The following is a 10,253-nucleotide window of genomic DNA, read 5'->3' on the forward strand; positions in this document are numbered from 1 at the left end:
TGTGTGTGTGTGTGTGTGTGTCTGTGTGTGTGTGTGTGAGTCTGTGTGTGTGTGTGTGTGTGTCTGTGTGTGTGTGTGTGTGTGTGTGTGTGTGTGAGTGTCTGTGTGTGTGTGTGTGTGTCTGTGTTTGTGTGAGCGTGTGTTTGTGTGTGTGTGTGAGTGTCTGTGTGTGAGTGAGTCTGTGTGTGTGTGTGTGTGTGTCTGGAGCTGCAGCATCCGCACATTTCAAAACAGCATTTTACAGCAAAATCGAAAAATGGCCTTAATTACTAGGCTTTTTATAGCCTACAGTCTTTAATGCTGTGCTACTGTACATCATACAGATGAGATGAGTTGTGAAGGTATTATTTTCAAAGGGTCCATTCACTCAAACAAGATCATTCTGTCATTTACTCGCGCTCATGTCACTTAAAGGCGTCATGCCCATTCAAAGTGAGGGTGCACATGCCCCCTCAGATTTTTGAGCCAAGTGGATTTTGAATGCAGTTTCCAAAAGACAAAAAATAGCAGATCAATATTTTCTATATTTAATACAATCACAGCGGCGTGATTAGAACGTTCAGTGCGTCATATCATCAGCTACTAAATTCTGTGTTCGCTGGCTGGCGCTGAGCCGGAGCCAGCGCATTAACCAATCACACGCGATGCTGTTGAGCTTATGAGTGCAATGACCAATCAGAGGTGTTCCGATGAGTCATCGCTAAAATGCCGGTGTTTTCTTCACCCGCTCTCTGTCTGAATACCTCTTTCTGGCCAATTCTCTCGTCAGAAACAACAAAGTGCAAATGTGTGTACGAATCTGTAAGATATAAAATTCATAGCGTAAACAGCTTCAGTGCTTTTAATGGGAGTTTTTGAGAGTGCTTGAACTAGACCAGGGCTGCCCAAACTCGGTCCTGGAGGGCCGGTGTCCTGCAGAGTTTAGCTCCAACCCCAATTAAACACACCTGAAGCAGCTAATCAAGCTCTTATAGGCATACTAGAAACTTACCAGCAGGTGTGTTGAGGCAAGTTGGAGCTAAACTCTGCAGGACACCGGCCCTCCAGGACCAGTCCTGAACTAGACTGTCTGTTACCATACATGTTGAAATTAATGCTGAAGTCTTCCATTGTAACACGCGGTGGTTAAGTGTTTTCAGTCACAAGATGGCGCCAGACAGTCAACGATAGCGGAGTGACTCGTTAAGCATATAAGTAGTACCGGTCAAGATAACTCGTAGTACCCAGATGAGCGGTGTGTTATTCAATTTGGCGGTTGTTATCTGGGAATAACATACCGCTGGATGGCACGATTGACCAATCAGAATCAAGTATTCCACAGAGCCGTGTAATAAGCATAGTTAATAGAATACATTATTAGGTTACTTTGACCATTGCCCACTATAGATCAACAATCTATAAAGATGAGAATCAAGATATTTCCTGATATAGTTAATGCGTTTGGGGAATGTTTCGAATAAACAGGAAAAAATATATAAAACGTGCTGTTGTGTGTCTGTGTCAAAATCTCAACCACCAATCACTGCCATTATAAAGCTTGGAAGAGCCAGGACATTTTTAATAGAACTCCGATTATATTCATCTGAAAGCACAAAGTCATGGGGTAATTTTCATTTTGGGGTGAACTACCGCGTTCATAAACTCGAACTTCAAAAAGTTTATAAAAACACTGTAAAAGTAACCAGGCCTCTTAAAAGGTTTAATGTAGCCGTTTATAAACAATTAATTCAATTCAATTCAATGAATTAAAGAGTGCATTTACTGCAGTGCACACAAAGGAATATTAACTCCTGACGTCACTGCTGGTTAGTCCGAGGTAACTTAAGCGACCAGTTTTCCTGAAACATTTGTCAAAACTAAAGGAGAAACCGCAGCTTTGCTTTCACTTGGTTCAGAAGCATTTGACAGCATGCAGTTTCTCATCAATGATGACATGACACACTTTGAATAAATAGTGAAACTCAAGTTGTCAGAAGTTTATTTTATGTTCAAGAAATTCAAAGTGGCAAGAAACATGGCTGTGTTTGTGTGGGACCTCGTGTCAGTGAAGTGATCTTCAACCAAATACACACATTTAACAAATAAAGTCTTCAAAAGATTCACATTCTGCCCAATTACGCCCCTGTAAACGTGAGGAAACTCTGGGGTAAACAAGCTCTGTAATAAAATAAAGTTTTTCTTTTTTTTGCATTAATTTTATTGTCAACTAGTGCTGTCCACTTTATTAACACACAAACAGGACAAAAATAAAACCACTGCGTATACAAGTTCTGATTTACACAAGAGTTCAGGGAACACGGTCTCAAACATGATGAACAGTAGTTTGTGTAGAACAGCTCAAAACATCTGTCCACAGTCTGAGATAGTGATGGTTTCTGTGGGTTTCCCGTCTTTCGTGCCCAGCTCTCCGATTCTCCTCACCACATCCATGCCGTCTTTGACGAATCCGAAGGCCACGTGCTTGAAGTCTAAGTGCTCTGCTTTCTTGAGGGTGATGAAGAACTGCGAGTTGTTGGTGTCTCTGCCGCGGTTGGCCATGGACAGCAGCCCCGGCCCCGTGTGCCTCACCTCGAAGCTCTCGTCCTCAAACTTCCCTCCGTAGATGGACTTCCCTCCCGTCCCATCCTGGCTGGTGATATCACCGCCCTGAGAGACAGCAGGACCCAAACACACACACCTGAGTTATTTAAATCAGAAACCACAGCTAGGAGCAGAAACACTCCAGAATCTAGATATTTCAGACCGCCACCTTAACCAGCTGTTTGCATCTCATTTTTAATGTGCTTAGTTCATAATGTTCAATAATGACCCGTTTCGCTCCAGAGGTTCAGTTACTCCAAGCAGACCTTTTACTTTCGTTGAGATGCTACTAGATTTTTTGTCAATGGGACATTCTACAGAATTGGTGCTAACTGCTGTCCCACAACCAAAACACATTTAAAAAGCATTTAAGTATTCAAATCTTAGATGCTTACTAAGATCCTTCTATTATCTGTTGAAACACACAATAATATAAAAAATATCAGCAAGCTTAATATATATTAAATAATCATTTATTGGGTACTTTCAGTTGGGACGACCAAAACATGCCATCAAAAGGGAAACACGTAATCCTTTATTTGGGGGAAATAAGCATTTTTAGAATTTTTGTCTCTAAATAGTTTTAGTATGTGAGCTAAAATTCTGTAATGTGATGTGGTCGCTACCAAAGCATTACTGTCACGACCGAAACATGGGATGTTTTACAAATATACCCCAGCGACTTAAGGCTGCTTTTGTGCTCCAGGGTCACATATTGTCTTGTTCATCTAAAAGTGCACTTTTCCTTGTTTTAAACCTAACCAAAAAGTCATGTGTGTTGACTGTGAAACAGTAGGCTTTAATTATATGCATTTATGGTGTAATTACTACATTTTCGTGTCAATCCATGTTCACATGCACCGTGAACAATGCGCTGTGACTTTAATTAGGCGCGTGCAGCACAGCAGAAACAGACTCAGACTCGATCTCTGCCCTGCTGCAGACGCACCGCTCCTGGAACGCAACCGTGTGCAGTGTGAACGCTCTGATCCGTTAACATGAGCACAGAAAAAATGGATCTATTGGGATCTATTCTGAGATTTTGGGAATGCATCGCAATTCTCTCTGGAATCAATTCTGAGCTTAGTTTTTAACAGCAGATGGCGCTCTGATCTAGTTTTTAACCGCACACTCAAATGCTCATGAAGAAGAGTGCCTGTGCGTTATTGCAAGTGGTTAAATGTACTTGAACCTTGGCTTTTATGCTTTTATGACACAAGACTAATGTAAACACAGCCCACTATGAACCCTTGCAATTCACCTCAACCTTTTCAAACTGTATGAATTATTATTTTAGGCTCAAGTGCTGTGTGTGTGTGTGTAAGGAACTGGAAGCAAGCAGAGTGCAGCAGTCTTGAAAGCACACAGTGCCATCTGCTGTTAAAAACTAAGCTCAGAAAATCTCAGAATCGATGCAGAATCGTTTCTCTATTTGCGATGCATCGATTTATTGTCCCAGCCCTATTACTGACAGACGTGCATTATGTGTTGATTTTATAGGTAGCAGTTGCACGATGATCGTTTTGACATTGAGAATCTATTTCAGAGCACTGATGTAAAGGAATATTCATGCTGTTTTGGTATAGAAGCCATCATCAGTGAGTTTGCAGAATATCAGCGTGTCCTCACCTGACACATGAAGTCCGGGATGATCCTGTGGAAGACGGACTGGCGGTAACCGAAGCCCATCTCTCCCGTACACAGAGCCCGGAAGTTCTCCGCCGTTCTGGGCACGAGGTGAGCGAAGAGCTCCATGACGACTGTCCCAGCACGCTCGTCATCTACGGTGATGTCGAAGAACACCACAGGGTTGGAGTCTCGAGACAGCGCCTCGGCAGCAGACGTCTGAGCGGCGTCAGTCTGACACATGCGGCTCTGGCAGTCTGTGAAGGCTCGTGTGAAGGACTCCGCCAGCTCTGGAGTCTTGAACTTGGCCGCCAGCTGCTCCACTTTCCCGTCTCCCTCTGTGTGGACAAACATACAGACGTGAGGACAGCGGCGGGAGAGAGATCTGACCCGTGCTGGCAAAAAAAGAGTCTTATTTTGAGCTGCAGGCAAAAGAAGTGAAAAATGTCAGTTTTGGTCGAATTTGAGGTTTTCACAAAAACGAGTTAATTAAAGGGATAGTTCACCCAAAAATGAAAATGTGATGTTTATCTGCTTACCCCCAGGGCATCCAAGATGTAGGTGACTTTGTTTCTTCAGTAGAACACATTTGATGATTTTTTAAGTCCAACCGTTGCAGTCGTATAATGCATGGCAATGGTAACAATGTGTAAATAAAACATGCACAGACAAATCCAAAATTAAACCCTGCGACTCGTGATGACACATCGATGTCCTAACACACGAAACGATCGGTTTGTGCCAGAAACCGTATTTATATAATTTTTTACCTCTAATACACCACTATGTCCAAATGTCTTTGTGCGCGCGCACGGCTTCCGGTGCGTGAGGTGTGTACGCGCTCTGGCGTAGTTTACGTTAATGGGTGTTGTCGCGGGAGGAGCAAACGACAGAGTTTATTAACAGAAAATAAACAAAGTGTCCAGAAAAATGGGAATCAAGCGTCCAAAATAAACAGGGGATCTGGTGTCCTCGTCGTGCTGCGGGGTTCGTGAAGGGAAGGGCAGTGGTCAGGAAGGAAGGGTCCAGGTAAGGGGCGGAGTCCGGCGGCCGTTCGCGCTCCCCTCTCCGGTCCGGGGTGCGAGGGGCGGCGGCTTACATCAGCGGCTTTGTCCTTCTCTCTGCCCACGGCGCTTGAAGGGACTAGACGGCCCAGCATCCTTGCCCGACGGCCGAAGGAGAGGCGCGCTCGGCATTTGAACAGCGGCGGTGATGAGGCTCCATTCGGTTCAGGTGTGCCCCGTCACACGCCACCAGCCCTGGCTATTTCAGCGCCCCTCCTCTCTCACGCACCCAATCCTGTCGGGAGCCTGGCGAAGGTATCTTTATTTTTATGTTTTCTGAGAGGAGTATCTTCTTCATTCCAGCTTTGTGAATATTCATATCGAATTCTTCATGATACGAGTCCAAACCAGTGAAATATGATTTTCAAACCCATGCTGATGAAAACAAAACGGTCGCGCCTCTCCGAGAGCAAGCCATCTCACTATAAAGTACATCATTGTAAAATATGTCTTGGCGAGATTCACACAAACATAATCTATTATGTCTTACACGAACGTTTAGTGAAAGGTTGGGGAAAAATCTGAAGCGTAACATTATATTAGATCCACGCATTACAGCAGGTCTTAATATAGATCTGTCTCAATGTTAATCACACATTCAAAGAAAAGAGGGAATCACTCACTGCTCTTGATTAAACTACTGTTTATTTGCATCTTTGTTCTTATTTTTAATGACAAAGATAAAATAAAAGACAGCTATATTGTGATTAATAATATAGTAATTATTATTAAAACAAGAATTGGAGGACAATATGCAACACTGCTAGGTGATTTTGCTTTGAAATCTTTAGCTTGATTTTTCTCTAAATCAACTCTGCTGACTATCGTCTTCAAACGGCTGTAGCTCAGTCATTTTTTGTCCGATTTCAACAAGTCATATATCATTTTGAAGGTATTGTGCTCATTTTCATGTGTGTGGCGAGGAGTGAGGGCTGCACCTGAGTAGTCGGTGGCGGTCCACACCAGAGAGTTAGCCGAGGTGTTCATGGGCTTGAGCTCGATGCTCGGGCTGATGCTGTGGTTGGCGCAGACTCTGAGCACCTGCTCGCGTCTCATCAGCAGGCGGTAGCTCTTCTTCAGCGGGTGGAAGAGGATCTTGAGGTCTCCCACGCCGCGCTCCTTCCACTGGTTGAGCTTGCGGTCCCAGCGGTACAGTTTGGCTCTTTCTCTGAACAGGATCTCCTCGTCCTCCTCACCAGACCTCACCTCCACCTGCAGGATCAGCACACGTCACACTTCTCCAGAGACACGAGGAGCACAGCTACCAGCATCACAGCAAACACTCACCTCAGGCAGAGACACGATCGGCTCAAAGTGGATCTCCTCATTACGAGTCGTCTCTTCATCACTGCCCTCCTCTTCTGCTTCATGGCTTGTTTTTTCTCCTTCCTTTTGTGTCCCTGTACTTCCAAAGACTGTGGCTCCTGCGCCTGACCATGAGAAATGATCATCTGCAGAAATAAACACATTGATGAAACGGCATACTCCTAATATCAATGCTGACAGCAGCGGTATGATTACATACTAGCCCTCTCATAATACTAATTCACATTACTGCTGCCAGTGATCTCACACACACACACACACACACACACACACACACACACACACACAGACACACAAACTCTCTCTCACACACACACACACTCTCACACTAGGGATGTGCATCTCATGACTGAGGCCGATACGATACGCATCTCGATGCATAGCCAACGATACGATACATTAAAGATGCATATGAAGCAGCTACCGATGCAATATGATTCACCCCTGTTACGATGCAGTGCAATCCGATTTCGATTCGATTCAACACAATGCGATTCGATGCAATATGATGCAATGGAGAAAATATGATCACTTTTAATGCCTCGAGGCCCGTTTCATAAATCAAGTTAGCCAAATAAGCCAGGCTTATTTCAGTTAGTCTGACTCATTGTCAAATGATTTGGCTCCATAAAGCAAATTTAACATAGGCCTAGATCAAGCTTAGTCACTGTGGTAACTTATGCTGGGAAACTAACCTGGTCTAAAGCAGGCTAACTGTCAGGCTAAGCTCAGCTCCTCTACTGACCGACAGGAACACAATGATATTACCACTGTCTCACATACTATTATCTGACTTTTTTTTTTTTTTTTTATACAGTTTCTAGCCATGCAGCCTTTCTCTCTGGTTTTATTACAGCTGTACCTTTTATAGTTTTCGGAACAGATAGCAGAATATTAGAATATTACAATCTAAAATGGCTCTTTAAAGCATTACAATAACGAAATTAAAAGTTAAAGGGTTAGTTCACCCAAAAATGAAAAGTAGGCTGCGTTTTACTCACCCCCGAGGCATCCTAGGTGTATATGACTTTCTTCTTTCAGACGAATCCAGTCGGAGTTATATTAAAAATTGTCTTTGATCTTTCAAGCCGTTTAATGCCACTCAGCGGTGTTGCAGTGCTTCAGTCCAAAAGAAGTGAAATAAAAAGCTCTGAAGCAGCTCCAGGCTGATGACGTATGAGGTCAGCGCTGTGCATGCGCCGGTGAGTCTCGTGAAAACCAACGTTTGTTTACAGGACCAAAGGAAGCAAAGTTTCCTTACTTTAGCAAAGGAAAACCAGTCTCCTCTTGGCTTATATCGAAATTTTTATTACAAATCCTCCTTTTGTACTTCTAATAAGTGACCGTTGTTTTGTTTCGATCTCTCCGCTGCGCTTCCGCGTTCGTCACTTCTGAGCGGCGCATGCACAATGCTGACCTCATACCTCATCCTTCTGCAGCTGCTTCCGTGTACAACTGTTGGCGCAAGCTAGATTAAAGTGATTATTACGTTTTGAATATGGATATTTTTCTTACAAAAACGCATCGATTCGCTACAGAAGGCCTTTGTTCACCCCCCGGAGCCGTGTGAGACACTTTTTTTATGGATGGGCGCTTTTTATTTCACTTCTTTTGGACTGAAGCACTGCAACACCCGCTGAGTGCCATGAAACAGCTTGAAAGATCAAAGACAATTTTTAATATAACTCCGACTGGATTCGTCTGAAAGAAGAAAGTCAAATACACCTAGGATGACTCGGGGGTGAGTAAAACTCAGCCTAATTTTAATTTTTGGGTGAACTAACCCTTTAAAATCACTGAATTAAAAATGAAAATAAATAAAGAAAATTACTACATTTTAACTGCTATAAGAAACACACATTAACTAATTTGAGCTTAGTAATTAGTAGCCTACTAGCTTACATTTGATTTACCTATTACAATAGTCCACTTACAGTTACTGCTATCATAAAAATACACTTTATATGTAGGTTTAAAATTCAACAAAAGACCAAAATTTTTTTGTTTAATGTCCAAAAACAATTTTTTTAGCAAAATGTATATTTTACTCAGAATTATTGCGCTCCTATTCGATTGCGCTCCGTCTGTTTAGTGTGCATGTGCGCAGCAGCGTTGTCCGTAGCGGTTATTTCGTTTTGGACTTTAATCCCAGTTTTTCCTCGGGTCTCCGTGGTGTTGTGATTCGTCATATTTCATATTCAGCAGCGGTGATGAGAGATCTACATATAAAATATTGGTCACAGATTATTGGTCACTTTCTAAATAATAAAAGTATAGCGCATCCACTAGTAATTATATATAAATAAATCGGTTTTTACAGATGCAACTACGTTAGAAACGATGCATCGCGATATAAATGACAACATGTAGCCGATGCACACTTTTTAAACCGATGCATCGCATCGTTAACTTTTTATGCAGATGCACCGAGCAAATCGGGAAATCTTCCCATCCCTAGTGTCTGGACATTTCCAATGCCTCGGTCAGGAAAGAAAGGAGTGGCAAGACGATGAGAGCGTTTTAATGTCTCAAAGGGAGGGGCGTAGACAGTGCAATTAAGCCTTTGCCAGACGGTGAGCTTTCATGGATAAATGTGGAAGACGGTGAGTGAGAGTCAATGAGCGCACGGAAAACAATATTAAAACCCTCAAGCAGTCAGAATCAATCACACACACCCCACATGTCAATGTGTAAATTGCGTTTGCGTCGACTCGAAGGTGACAGGCTTGTCCTGTCATTGATTCTCCATTAAGGGCAAGCAGCGCATTATAATATATTGAAGTAGGCAGCTCAATGTTAGTGCGCCATACATGCAAATCATCCACCTCCTTTTAAATGAACAGAGACTGATGCTTCTGACGCTTTAGAGCTGAAGGATAGAAAGCATTTTTAATCTTTCAATAGCACATACATCGTTGAACTTTCACCTCGGACAGTAATATATCTCTCTGGCCTGTCAAGCTCATGGTGCCTTTAATTGGAATGGAGAGTCTCAGTCTTTTGTGTCCTTGCAGTTGGTGGGCCGGTTGATGTGTCGGTGGCCATTTTAGGGATGCCGATAAGCATTGCTGTCTGTTTTAAGTGTTGTCACTCTCATGCTTGATCCCTCCTAATCCTAACAGTGCCTTGAATGAATTGTTTCCTTCTTTGTGTTGAGAAGAGAGCACAAATCTGTCCGTTTAGTGTGAATATTTAGTCTCTGCATGCTCTCATTCATCAGCACTTCATTCCTGGGTGGAGCAGATATGAGACACCTGTCCCTCCTGATGCTTCAGGTAATTGCCTCTCATCTCTTTCTCCATCTCGCTTCTTTTAGGTCTTTCAAACAGATGGCTCACCCCCACATCTCTCACTAAACTCGCCAGAGCACTCCTGTCAGTGCGCTGATGTTTCATGCCCTCCTCCATTCAATCAGCCCGTGGGACGTATCCTTACGACAATCACAGATGGACCCAGATTCTCCTTACTGTTCCATTTTCATCATTACTCATAAACACACAGCTCTCTGGGGTTCAGTTTTGGTTTAATGTGGCATTCAAACCAAACTGCTTCTGTCTTTCCCCCCCTAATTGGATCTGGATATGCAGTTGTTATCATTTAAATGAACACCACAATCATTTTGGTTCACATCTTTGTGACAATTAGCATGATGACACT

The 10,253-nt window shown here is 43.0% G+C and overlaps 1 protein-coding gene across 1 annotated transcript in view; it reads right to left on the reverse strand.

The window, feature by feature from the left end:
• Window positions 1-1,955: 1,955 nt before the first annotated feature.
• The window catches only part of LOC107670647 (E3 SUMO-protein ligase RanBP2-like), a 71,455-nt gene continuing 63,157 nt past the window's right edge, over window positions 1,956-10,253 (reverse strand). The window contains exons 26-29 of the mRNA XM_016463325.1: window positions 6,558-6,721; window positions 6,209-6,482; window positions 4,210-4,544; window positions 1,956-2,646 (exon numbers count right to left, since the gene is read on the reverse strand). Of these exons, the coding sequence (XP_016318811.1) occupies window positions 2,338-2,646; window positions 4,210-4,544; window positions 6,209-6,482; window positions 6,558-6,721 (1,082 nt within the window). The 3' untranslated portion in view covers window positions 1,956-2,337. The remainder of the gene's footprint in view (window positions 2,647-4,209; window positions 4,545-6,208; window positions 6,483-6,557; window positions 6,722-10,253) is intronic.

This window comes from Sinocyclocheilus anshuiensis, unplaced genomic scaffold (assembly GCF_001515605.1).
Source record: "Sinocyclocheilus anshuiensis isolate Anshui unplaced genomic scaffold, SAMN03320099.WGS_v1.1 scaffold1282, whole genome shotgun sequence".
Classification (NCBI taxonomy): domain Eukaryota; kingdom Metazoa; phylum Chordata; class Actinopteri; order Cypriniformes; family Cyprinidae; genus Sinocyclocheilus; species Sinocyclocheilus anshuiensis.